General features: G+C 44.5%; 1 protein-coding gene across 1 annotated transcript; it reads left to right on the top strand.

Annotated features, from left to right (window-relative positions):
* The first annotated feature begins 1,380 nt into the window (after positions 1 to 1,380).
* Positions 1,381 to 13,654, top strand: LOC125704754 (metal cation symporter ZIP8-like). Its single transcript, XM_048970759.1, is given in 10 exon segments — positions 1,381 to 2,101; positions 2,104 to 2,186; positions 3,222 to 3,384; positions 5,199 to 5,368; positions 6,086 to 6,101; positions 6,104 to 6,207; positions 6,496 to 6,613; positions 10,203 to 10,445; positions 10,851 to 11,035; positions 12,658 to 13,654. Coding segments are annotated over 10 exon segments (1,374 nt in total). The 5' UTR covers positions 1,381 to 1,959; the 3' UTR covers positions 12,808 to 13,654.
* Positions 13,655 to 13,717: the final 63 nt, after the last annotated feature.

The following is a 13,717-nucleotide window of genomic DNA, read 5'->3' as shown; positions in this document are numbered from 1 at the left end:
TTCTGACTTACCTGTCCGGTGTTTTTTATTATCGTTGTATTTTCTTGCTGTTTTTTTTTCCTTTTTCCTGGCACCAATCCATCCATCTTCCAATCGTTTCAGTGTCGCCAGGGTGCCTGGAATTGGGGTATGGCCTGCATCCTAGGCAGAATGCTAAATTTTATACCGATGAAAGTATGGGATATGTACATTTTTAAATCATATAAATGTAAGTTAATCGAAATATCCTGGCGGTTATATGAAAATAAATACTTTGCACCGCTAGATGGGTGTCTGGGATTTTAGTGGGATTTACACCTTAATGTTTTTACATTTAAAATGGAATATAAGCAGTAAAATGCCTGCTGGTGTTTTATCTCAGAAAACAAAAGCCTGGTTTATAGACAGCAGTGGGTTGACACTACAACAAAACGTGACAGGATTTGAGCAAATACACCGTTGTTCGCATTTATTAGGCGGTGGGAGATATCAGACATGTGGGTGTGATGTAGCGTTATTTACCCAAATTTACTTGAGATATATGAGCAGTACTTATAAAGTGTTTTTATCTGTTGAAGTGGGTTAATGGGTAAACCAGGTGGTTGTCTTTTCAGTCCCACTCCCCCCCACACCCCCACCCCCACTGCATGGACATACGTTTGACAACTTTTACTGCCCCCCTCCCCGGTCTACAACTTTCCACTGGCCACCCATGCATTTAGGAGACAGCCTATTTCAAACGCAAAGCATAAATATATAAAGCGCTTAACCGAATCAGTAAAGCAATACGTATCATGTTTAATATACAATTTTCAGATTTAATGTCATTCCTCGTGAATGCAATTATTTGATAATTAAAGCAGAAGAATTTGAATTACGCCTTCGTTTATGACTTAAACGCAATCCATTTAAAGGTAGGCCTGCAGAAGGGAACGAAAAAAAAACGTGTTTGGTTGTTCAGTTAAGAGCGACTGTAACACGACAACTACTTAATATATATATATATATATATATATATATATATATATATATATATAGTCCATATGAGCTCCAGTACATTATTTTATCTATTGTATACAATGGCGTATGAGAGACTTTGACTTTGGGCGAACATAACTTAATTGAAATGTAAATGTACATTTTTTAGAGGGGGACGAATTAAGACAAATTAAATATTGGGGGTACATGTATCCCCCGTTCCCCCGGTTCCTGCCTCCCAGATTATATATAAATCGCTTTAATCCCGTAATTCAGTAAATTCTATGGTCATTCAACCCCTGTCATGTGAGAATACTTACTGCTTTGTATCACAGTATAATGAAGTATCAGGTGAGATCATTCGTTTAAAACGTCATTAGTATCCATCCACATAAACACGGGCGAGCACATAAAAACGTATGTTTAAACTGAGGTAAAGTTAAAATAAATACAGTAACCGCTCATTTCTGGTCTAAACCAGCTTTCCAGTTCCAGCAGGCTTTTCTGTGACGAGAAGACGCTCACTAATAATATTTTACCTTTTCCTTAAAGGGCCGATAAAAATCTAGAGACCTCGATAAGAAAAAGCATTGGAGTGGGGGTACTGAACGGGTTAGGTAACCTTCGAACCACAAGTGGAGGTATTGGTCCTGCCGTGTTTGCTTTTGCTCGGAGACTTAAGTGAAACAACCGCCGGGATGCACGTGCAATAGGATTACTTTGTGAGTTAATCGGTGAGTAGGATAAATAGGCTAGTGTCTGAAGTATGGACCTGAGATCGGAGGTGGGGACCCGCACAGTCTCACGATCGAGCAGCGCACCTGTATCGATCCGGAGTTTCGCTGGCCGGGCGCCGCAAGTTTGTCACCTCGGGCGCCGCTTCCGTCTGACTGCAACCGATACTCTGATCGCACATGTTCGTTTAATGAATAAATTCTCACAAAAAGATCACATGAAATACGAAGTTGCATAAGGGACAGACAAAGAACCTATGCGTTCAATATGAGCATCTTCATCCACTTCGCATTCGCGTGCTCGATGGTTATAATTGCAGCCCTGCACGTTTCGACAGCCGACGCTTCAGTGAGGGGATCTGCGGTGCTGGAGGACATCGTTCGCTACTATGGGGAAAACGGCACGGTTTCCACCGCCATCTGGACAACATGCTACGGATCATTGGTGACGGAGGACCGTCTGGCGTTTTGGATGGTTTGTCCCTATATGCAAAGGTACGGTCACCGAAATTTCGACTTTGCATTCGTCATCATATTCAACAATTAGACCATCGAATGATGATTTGGTGAAACCAGTATATGCATAAAAAAAAACTAGACACCGAGATCCATATGCCTGAAATTTAACCTGACATAAACCAGTTCAAATAACTGGACATTGTATATTTCATAAGCCAAAAATATCGCTCATTTAGGTTTTGTTTTTTGTTGGTTTCATGCAAACAATGTCCCCTTAGTCATTTCAGAGCTAATTCGGGGGAAAAACAGAATTGGAAAGAATCTTAGTCAAAATATGAAATGTCCTGCGTGCCACGTTTTCATGACGAGTTCATCTAACCTGAAGGGATCTTGCGATTTACAAAAAATAGAAGTTATTCATAAAATAGTAGGTGTCTTTGCCAAGTCATCTAGGACATTTCAGGCTTCCGGGGAGTTGATTTTGGACCTACAGCGGTGCGCCACATAATTTATAGAAAAGTCCCCGCAACATGACGTGGTTGTGGACTATACTTTTAATATCACACTGCAATAGAAACCACGCGGTCGATCAAGAGCATGCATGTTTACTCTGTGCGAACAAAATGTGCTAAAATACGGTAGTTAATCACGTCATCTCCACACATGCGAGCCGGACATGAGTTATTATACATTTTAAAGCTTTGATATAAATTATGAAGTCATTATTGTTAATGATTAATCACTAATTTAGTGTACACGCAAGCAGAACGCACAGTGAACCTCGTGCAACCATGCAGAAGAAGTCCACGGGTAACTGAAACATACTGATACAATTTGATAATGCAAAACTCTGAACGACATAGTCATTCAGTAACATTCTGATGTAATATAATCTCACAATCGGTGAGTTTTTTTTCTAACTTCCGATGCCATGTAATATTTTAATAGCTATGAAGAGATTGTTAAGCAGAAAAAAATAGAATAAAGATCTTTCTAGTGTTAATTTGGGGAGTAGATATTTGCACGTCTGAGACTGGGATCAAGACCCCCTCCATCCCCCCCCCCCCCCAGTGCACGACAGCGGCGGAGATGTTGGCAGAGCACGGACTACCCGTTAACGCGCAGCTGAGTGCCGACCATCTGGACCGCCTATGTCCCGCCATCCTCGGCCAGGCGGTGATGCCCTCCTGCGCCCGCGCCCCCGCCGCGAGTCACAGGGCCGCCGATTACCGCGGTGAGTCCTGGAAGACACGCGGCTCTTCCCGAGAACAAACCTCGTGAGAGGAGTCACTACTGGTTCCCTTGAAGAATGAACCGAGTGATATGGTGTTTTTAATGTATATACGGTCATGCATCATAATTAAAAAAAAAAATTCAGAAATGAACCCTGATGGGAACTGTACAACGAGTAAATTTAAAAATAATTAATGTTAAGGTATGGAAGGCACCCTCACTGCAAAACATATCCAGAGGTTAGATTAAATTAAAATAATCACATTTATTTTAATTAATTTCTTTAGCTTTGGGGGATGTCATGTTGCTGGTTTCATGTGTGGCTATTAGCAGCACCAGTTACACGCCAGGTTCTGCCTTTGGGTACCAAACAAGACAGTCGATAATCCACTTAAAGTCGCGTAGCACAACACCGCTGCTCATGAGCTCAGACACATCCAGCTTCCGAAGTCTGGTGGCTTCTAGCTCGACGCAAGAACATCCGATGGCATGCATATCTCTCCCTGATTAGAGCTCTATTACTGCATTATATCTGTTCAGTGCATTTATTACCCTGAGATTAATCAATGAACGCATCAAACGTGCCTTTTGTACTTGCAGTCCGTGCATTAGACTTCGTTCTTCAGGTGATTTCTGTCACCCCACCTTCTCAAGGGCCCAGGAGTCATAATGACAGGGTTAATGGGTCTGTGTGGGTTTATGGGGGGGGGGGCAGTGCATAGGGTCCCATGGCTGCTCAGTGGGTAGCTCTCCTGTCTGACACTTCCTGGGATGCGTGTGTGGAGTTTGCATGACTGCCATGTGTCTCACTGGTTTCCTCTGGGTAAACCAGCTTCCTCCAAAGTCCAAAGTTACTCAGTTAGCTGAACTGGCGTATGTGCTCTACGTTACCATCCTGTCTAGGGTCTACTTCTCCCATTGCTGTTGCTGCCTCTGCGATGAACAAAGGCCACAGAGGGGAGGCCTGAGCCTATGGATAATGGAATAATTTTGCATAAAATGGTCTATGCTTGTTTTTTATATTAAAGATGTTCCTTTGAACAGTGATTCTCAACCCAGTCCTCAGGGACCCCAAGACAGTGCACATTTTTGCTCCCTCCCAGACAGTGCACATTTTTGCTCCCTCCCAGACAGTGCACATTTTTGCTCCCTCCCAGAGAGTGCACATTTTTGCTCCCTAACCAACTCCCGGCCAATCAAGAACGGCAAATACCTGGTACAGGCACGTTGAGAAACACTGCCTTCAAATATGAAACGCTTTGATGAAAACTGACATTTCTGCAGGAGTGTTTTTTGATGTAAATGTCAAGCTTCTACTGATTTCTCGAAAAAGACAGCCATAGAATTGCACTCGAGTGGTATTACAGTAACATGATGCATTGTGGCTTTTTTGGGTGTACTGAGGCACTCTGTAATCTTAAAGTGGGGAGGCGAGGCAGGGGCTGGGTGATCCAGTAAGTTTTACTGTGGGCGACCTGCAGGTCAGTAAGCAGGATTTCAAAATACAGGAATTGTGTTGTTTTTGAAAATACCGTTAAAATGCCGTACCTGCGGTATTAAACCTGGACGGTGCGGCCAATCCTTCATGCAAGCGACCGTCCTGTAGGATGGAGAATGCTGCAGTTCCAGCACTTACCCCGGTCCTTGTGCGGACCCCGTAGACGACGTCATGCACTTGGGTGCCTCTGATCTTGCAGCCGTTACCCTTGTATGTGCCTGACAGCTAATCTGTCCTGGTAGCACAGCGTGGGGCATCACTATTGTGACGCTCGCTGTGGGTTAATGGAGGTTCCTCTCTCCCCACTCCATGCGTAGTGTGGGGCTACGGTGCCCTGGCAGTCACCATCATCAACCTGTTCTCGCTGCTGGGCCTGGCGCTCATCCCCTTCACCAAGAAGCCCTACTTCCCCAAGGTGCTCACCTACTTCGTGGGCCTGGCCATCGGCACGCTCTTCTCCAACGCTGTGCTGCAGCTCATCCCCGAGGTGAGTGACCCGGGCGGCACCTCGCTGTCTGGGCCACCCTGACCTTGACAGATAGCGGCGCACGAGCTGGGCTTAGGCGTGCCAGTCGCTGCTGTCGATCGGGTTTTATGGCGCTCACCGGGACAACAGCGGAAGATGAGGACTAGAGATGTGTAGTTTTATTATTTATGGGATTTATAGACAGTTTAATACTGTTTATTATTTTGTGTATATATATACACACACACACACAAATTAAGAGACCACAGCAAAGTTTTGAGTGTTTCACTCATTTATGGGTATGCGCCTGTGTAAAATCTACATTTTCTTTGCAAACTCCAGCCCGGCTCTTCCCTGCTTCCCATCTTCCTGGCTTTATGGGTCTTCAGTCCTGTTTCTAGAAGCCCGTTAGAAATTGTCCTAGCGCTGTTTCCCATTGTTTTTGAAGGTCAGTTGAGGTCGTCCCACGATTTATGAGGCACTGCCGGATAAGTTGACGGTCATCTCCGGCACTGGAAAGTTGCTCCTGCCCTCTACCTGGCTGGTTTTTGGTCACTGCCAGTGTCTCCTGCTTCACCTTGTTCTTAAGAACTGCTGTCTTAGAAACTTTGAGCCTGGAAGCAGCCTGCCTCACACTGCGGACTTCTGCCAGCAGAAGTTTTAATCGCGTGGTTTTCCTGTTTCCATTTTTTTTGTAAGAAATTTCTGCAATTCATTTCTACCCTTTACTAAATGCAGGCCTTAGGATTTGACCCAAGGTGGACAACTACACTCTGAAAGCCGTTGGAATATTTGGGGGATTTTATCTTCTCTTCTTCATGGAAAAGATACTGAAGATGTCTTTAAAGACCGAGCACCAGGTAGGATTTTAAGTTTCCGTCGACTTCCTTAAAGGCGACGCAGAGCAGTAGTGTGAATGTCAGGGCGTCCGGCCAAAAATCACATTAAGAGAATGAATATCCTTCCATAGGGGTTATAACCAGCCCGCTACCTGTTTTTTCATGTTCTTTCATGTTCAGTTCGACTAGCAGTTACAAAACTTTGCAGTAAATTTGAAAGGATGCTGCCCGCCATGCTGCAGGACCCCTTCCCGTAACTGATTGCCCCTGAAGAGGTTTGTTTGTGTTGTCCGTCCCCTCTTTCCGCAGCATGGGCACAGTCACCTGCCCCCCCCGGAATCCTTCCCCACCAACCCACACCACAACGGAGACCTGAGCCCCAATGGGGAGGTCATCACCATCACCAGCTTCTGCAGCGACAAGGCCCGTCGTCACCCCCCAGGCCTCTCGACGAGCCGGTACCCATGGAAACGTACAGAGCACGTGAGAGAGAGCTTCGGAATTGTACGTTAATGCTGTCTAGCCTCTACCTGGTGGGGGTCACTGACAAGCTGAGTCCCTCATCCTCATTCTGCGTGATATCAGGTCAGGCCTTCCTTTACACCAAAGTCTAAGTAATACATTTAGAGTTGGTACTTCCCAAGAGAATTACAGTATAACCCATTGGTTCATACCCTGATTTGTTTGGTTTACAGGGAAATAACTACACCAGTCCAAAGTCTGTACACACCTACTTTTAATGCATTTGTCTCTATTTTAGCTTATTCACCTTATATGAAAAGGCTTTGAGGCAGTGAAGTGATACATATCAAATTTTGCAGCCATCAGTATATTTTGCCCAATTTTATGCTCTCCGAAATAGCTCTCTTGCTTCAGTGAGAGCACTGCATTCACTCAGCCAGCTTCCAGATGTAGCCACCTGGGATGCTTCTCCAATGGCCCTCAAGGAGTTTCCACAAGTTCTGGGCACGCGTTGGCTACCTTGCTTGCACTATTCTATCCAATTCACCCCAACCCAGCTCTGTAGAGTTTAGCTCCGAGGATCGTGGGGGTTAGGTCATCTGTCACAGAACTCCACCTCTTTAGTTGTTCACGAGATGGGGGTGGCGATGGAGAAGTTCAAGGTCAGGACCACTTGTGTGCACAGGGGACTGGAGGGGCAGTTACCCCCCACCCTTCTTGATGAATGTAACCACACGCCTTTTTCAGAAAATATGATAATTCACAAAATATATTAATATTTCACTGTTGAACTTCGCTCTTTCTATCAGAAAGGACAGGGGCAATGCAGATAGCTAAACCAGTGATACGTTCAGTTGGTTCAGTGTTGCTAGACTGAAACAGTTTTATTATTAAAGTTTATTAGCCTAACACAACTAATGTGTTTTAGCTTGATAGTAAACCTAACACAGTTATTGATATATTCATACAGAACTTTATTAGAAATCCAGAAATAGCTTTAAAAATTAACAGAAAAATTAAAACATATATATTATTTCCTTCATATATTATAACTTAGGGTACGAAAGAATTTGATTTATATTTTGTAAACCAATATTTTTTTTCATTTTCATTAAAAACATGTAATTAGGTTTTAAAAAAGTTACTTTTTGATGCCGTGAAAAATAAGAATGAACAATTTAATACTGAGATTTTTGCATTAGCTCATTATTTTAATATTCATTCAAAAGACATTGATCCCCCCCCCCCCCCATCAAACACAGTGGACATTTGGCTATGTGTCGCTCATGGAATTTGGCCCTTTAACAAAAATAGCTGAGGAACTCTGCTCAATATCATTACGCCTCTGTGGCTAAATTAAGCTCAGTTACTGTCCTTTCGATATTACTTCTGTTATAACGTTAATAATTAGGATCGTATTTGTAAAGTGAGAGAGAAAGTAAAATTTCAAAAAGTTTGCCAATATCCAACCTAACACTTACTACATAACCTCAAGATTTGCTTAGGGACAATATCTTGACGTAAAACAAATGATTTTCAATAGGTGTATCCAGACTTTTGACTGCTGCTGTGCATAATAGCCGGAGTCCAACTGTAGGTTTTGTTTATGTAGCTATAGAGTACGTGGGATTTTTGGTTCGTACAGTGCAGCCTGCTCTCACTGGCCGGAGGCGGGTACGGGCCAGTTCTATGGTGGAGAGGTGACATTTCCAGTATGCCCAGTAGTACTTCGTTCCTGATGGGATCACGGGTTTCCGAAGGCGTCCCGTTTAGTTCATGTTTAGCCAGATGAGATAACAGCTGCACTGCGTGTTTGCGGAGTAAGGCTGGAGACTCCGGACGGACGGCTGGCAGGGCAGACTCTGGAAAGGGCCTGGAGTCGGTCTTCCTGCGGTGTGAAGCGCAGAAGTGTTTGCGCCGCTCTATCAGCGAAGGCACAGGCCCTATCTATCTGTTAATATTATTAGATGGATAATTTCTGAATTATTTGAAATACAATGACTGATAATTCCAGTACATACACACTGCAGTTCCTATTCCCAGAACACTTGTAAGCGTCTTATTACCGGAATCCAGTTTCCAGTATCGTTGTGAAGTCCCAAACTTTATTGATTTTCTGTTCCAGTGATGTTTATGTTCTTTTGCTAGCGGCTGTCTGGTTACTCAGCTGTGGGTGATCGTGGGGGGGGGGGGGGGGGGGGGGGGCTCACTGATCTTTGGTCATATGATGATGCGATGAGCTTTTCAGCAAGTCAGAGGTCAGCAGTGGAAGCTAAGAGGAACTTGCATTATTCTGCTTATCTGCATATGCTTATTCAAACCATATTTACCAAGTTTGGTTTTATTCTTCTGGGCAAGAAAACGCGCCAAACCCAAATTGCACAACATCAAACTGTGGCCCATTTGTTTGTTTTGAACAGGAGTGTAGTATATTTTGTTTGATTACATTTTCATTTAGCGCATACTTCGAAACTCGCGTTGGTATCGGCACTCACCGATAGTCGATAAGCCACAATTCAGATATGATAATCATCACATATTTAATGAACATGAGGGTCAGAGTTCCATCTCGGTCAGTTCCCAGAAAGACATTCATATTTTACATGAAGTAAGTGCATGGATCAACTGAGAAGACTAATCTAGCTAATGTGTCGCGCATATTTGTCTGCACTAAATAACCACACTGTGGATCAGATTACTCGTTTGCGCATTCATAAGCATGCCTGTCCTGTGCCAGAGTACTTCACAGACAAATCATCTAGACAAATATGCGGAACTTTAATAGTTATTAGTTTTTCTGTGTATCTGCTAAGATATTGGAACTGGATGTACTACAATACAGCACAAAATGTGGCTCTTAGGAATGATACTGCTGTGGTGGCCAGATCCAGGTGTTCTCTTTCTCTCTCCTTCTCTCTTCTTCTCTCTCCTTCTGTTGTTTAGACCGGTGTGCTTGCGTATTTCACAGGCGTAGGGTCAGGGTTCCCTGGCGGGGCATCCTGCAGCGTGTGCCCCAGCTGTGTTTGTCGTTGTACAGTTATTAAGGGGGTGGGGGGGTAACAGATGAGTGTTACAGTATTTCACCAGGGACCAGGGGATGTCAGCTACGTTTGAACAAAGCTGAAGTTCAGTCAGTTGTGCAATAGTGACTTTTTCTTCTGATAACCATCATGATACCCTTAAGGTGGCAGCTGCAAGATCCCAGTGAGTCAGTCGCCTTAAATAACACTACTGTTACAAACTAGAGTCGTTACGCCTTAATCATTCTTACAGCTGCATATTTTAGTGAATTCTGGGAAAATACCCTTTGCAAGGGTACAACAACAGAACCCCCAGTGGGATTTGAGCTTACAGTCTAGCTTGTTAACCATTTCAGTTCCTGCACAATCCCCCGACCTAAACCTTATAGAGTTGGTTTGGGGTGAGTTGGACTGAACAGTAAGAGCAAGGTAGTTAACTTGCACTCAGAACCTGTGGCCTTCAGAAGGGCTTGAGAGCGCAAATATTTTTGTGCTTGAGACTTGTATTGGAAGATGTTATATTCCAGAACAAAGAAAAAACCCAACAACCTGGCCGTTTTACCCCCCAGGAGGAACGCAGGTCGGTAAGGACTTTCTGCAGGCGGCAGTGGAGAGACCTCTCCAAAGTCAAGACAGTGGCATGGATGATCTCGCTGAGCGACGCGCTCCACAACTTCATCGACGGCCTGGCCATCGGTGCCTCTTTCACGGTGTCTGTGCTCACCGGCTTCAGCACCTCCATCGCCATCGTCTGCGAGGAGTTCCCCCATGAGCTGGGTGAGGGAGGGGGGGCAGGGCGGAGCGAGACAGGAACTCAGAACCCCACCTTGTACCGTTTGCTCCTGCAGACCACACCAGTGACTTTACCAATTGACGTCTGGGTAGCGTCTGGATTTGGGCCTAATTTCTTTTCTGCAAGTAGAAAACTCTGATTGTCCTGGAACATTTCATAGGTCACAGGCTACATGTTTTAGCTCACGCACATCCACAAATGGACAAGCTATGTTTGGTTATTATCAGAACCAGGGCTCCCCATCTATTTTTCCCAAGGACAGATATCAACAGCAAATCAAAGCCAAGGTTCACTACCCCAAGATAGGGGGGCCCTTGATTTAAACTGAAAAATCAGACCCTCTCTCTGTGTCAGTATCAGACTCTATAGAGATATGTCTCCACCTGCAGGCGACTTTGTGATACTGCTGAGTGCGGGGATGACCATCCCTCAAGCGGTCTTCTTCAACCTGCTGTCGGCTATGTCCTGCTACATCGGTCTGGCGCTGGGCATCCTGGTGGGCAGCAACTTCTCCCCGAACATCATCTTCGCCTTCGCTGGAGGCATGTTCCTCTACATCGCGCTGGCTGACATGGTGAGTGAGCAATTGTGGAGTTTAGGACCGACATTCACGCGTCAACCCATGTCACTGCGTGGTCAACAGACCCAGCAGCATAATGCTATGACATATCCTAGGGTACCTTGTTAATATCGGCTGAACTTCTCCAGCCAGGAACTAACAACATAAAATATAACAGGAAGTAATCAAACAGATTCATGTAATCAACCAACAAGATTTTGAACTTCACACCTTCATTGCAGTTTATCCAGCTTACATGAAGCTTCTGGTAAAATTGAAGGCGAAATATGAGCCACAGTTAAGTTCCCTGAATAGCTACTATGGATGGAACAAATTTTTGGTGGCAAATGGCCAAAGCACACGCATAAACTGCAATCGGGCTCAAGTTGCCATCATAAAATGCTGCCATTCCGGTGCAGTCCAGATTGCCAGATTAAGGAGAAATGTACGATAAACTGTTTCCGCCACATGAACGACACCTTTAATAAAACTATAACCGACACGTGCCCTTCTGTGTAATCAAGAGTTCGCTCATATGTTGGATTAGTCCAACGAGGTCTAAAGTATTTGTGAACCTAAGCATGTTCACAAGATTGCTTCCACTTCAACAACTCTGATAAATAAGATTCATCAATAATAAAAAAAAGAAAAACAGGATGCAAGCATGTCATCTTTGATAAGGTTATCTCTTCCTTTCACAAGATACCAGTCATTAGTTTTTCCCATAGCTGTAACAGTTTTATTATAGTGTCACAAGAGTCCCGTAGCTAATCAGGACTCAGGAAAGCAATGAAGCACGTTATTCTCGGAGCTGTTATGATTGCATTGATGTATCACTATTTCCAAGCCGGCAAGCAAGAGCAAAACTCTGACCCTCTGAACATCAGAACCACCTAACTGGGTTAACTGGGTGCCATGACCAGACCCAGTTAACTCTTTTTCTAGTTACATCATAATGAATTTCCTGACTCTCTTACCTGTCTGGGAGCATTAGTCAATGAGGTTTCATTGCTGCCTGCCCTGAGGATTTCAACAATGATTTCTTAAAGACGAAACAAACTTGCTGCTTTAGGGGTCCAGGGTTTTCGTTGAAATCCTGCCAGTGCTGTGAGGATGTGGATTTCACATGGTTTCCCCTTGTTGGATGGGTTTGAGGAGTTTCTCCCTACAGTCCAGTATGTACTGGGATGCGTACCCTACAATTAACTGGCATCTTCGCTATCGTTATAGTACTTGAGACCGGTCTTGGTCTCGAGACAACTTCTTTGCGGTCTTGGTTTAGTCTCAGAATCAACTTTGACTCGGTCTTGTCTCGGTGTCAGACAGAGGACTCGAGGTTTTATTTCAAGACCAATCAAGGTCTTGAAGTGAGGGCCCCATTGAATGAACCTAGTGGGTCACCGGTTTCTCCATTCTATCCAGCTTCATACTTCGCTGCACAGCACCTCCGGAACAAGTGTTAGTCACAGATAAATAGCGAGCAACCTCCTCCAGTAAAGCTCAAAGACATCAGAAGCCCTGTTAGATGTCAGTAGTCTTAATCCTGTTCCGTTTGCAATCCCCAGAATATGGATAGAGAAACAAGGTGCGTGGTATCCTTCCATTTACGACCAACTCCTCTCCTTCAATGTTTCCAGTTCCCAGAGATGAACGCCATCCTGTCAGAGCAGAAGAGGACCACGAGGACAGAGATCATCTTCTTCCTGATCCAGAACGCCGGCCTGTTGACAGGCTTTTCCATCATCTTGCTTATCACTTTGTTTGCCGGGGCCATCAAGTTGGGCTAGGCCTCCATTTCAGGCGCCCCCCACCCTTCCCCTTGCCACGGACCTCACCGGGTGCGTAAGCACGGTTCACCATGGGCGGGAAGAGCGCACGCCTATGCTAGCAGTGCAGCCAAGGGCATCTAAACGACAATAAGAATAGCTTCCTTTAATAAGTTTATTAGATGCTTTCCTGTGTAACACATGGTGTTGGCATCGTTATCACGGTCTGCTACCATTGGCTAGGGAAGTCTGATAAACTGGCACCCAGAACCGCATCTCAGATTGACAGTTTTGATTAAATCATTGAATTGTGTAGTGTAACCACATTTAGTCAATTGTACTGCATAATTCAATACCATTAAATGGCTGGTAATTATCAAGTAATTTTTGCATACACAGGTCGCTGCAAGCCTGTTGGTTTCTGTATGAATTCGGTACTAGGCTGAGTGGTCTGGTTCTATGTGGGGCGAGGATGGGGCCAGGCATCTGCAGTTTACTTCAGGACTCGGGGAATATCCATCCTGATTTTCCTCCAAGAACGATTGACATGGCCATGAACGGTCACCCCTCTGGGCCCTGGGAATGGGGTGTATCACACTGAGGAGGTCAGGGGCCTGAAAGCTATCAGGACCAAGGCTCAGGGGACACTTCTGATGCAGAGTACTTGCTGTATTAAATGTCGTCTAGCAACAACTGAAAGTTTAAAAAATATATTATTTGGTCAGAAGAAAATCCCGAAAATAATAAACAGCCGGCCTATAACAGCTGATGTTCTTTCTACCCCTTTGACTCAAAACATTCAAAACTTTGACTAAAAACAAAACAAACTCTGTTCTTGATCCTCTGTTTGCATACAGACACTCTCCTGTTCTCTGCCACTTTTTGGCAAAATCGTTTGTGTTTCGATTTTTGTCACGAGGCGTATGAAAAC

This window comes from Brienomyrus brachyistius, chromosome 12, assembly GCF_023856365.1.
Source record: "Brienomyrus brachyistius isolate T26 chromosome 12, BBRACH_0.4, whole genome shotgun sequence".
Lineage (NCBI taxonomy): Eukaryota > Metazoa > Chordata > Actinopteri > Osteoglossiformes > Mormyridae > Brienomyrus > Brienomyrus brachyistius.
This window is presented reverse-complemented; position numbering and strand designations above follow the sequence as displayed.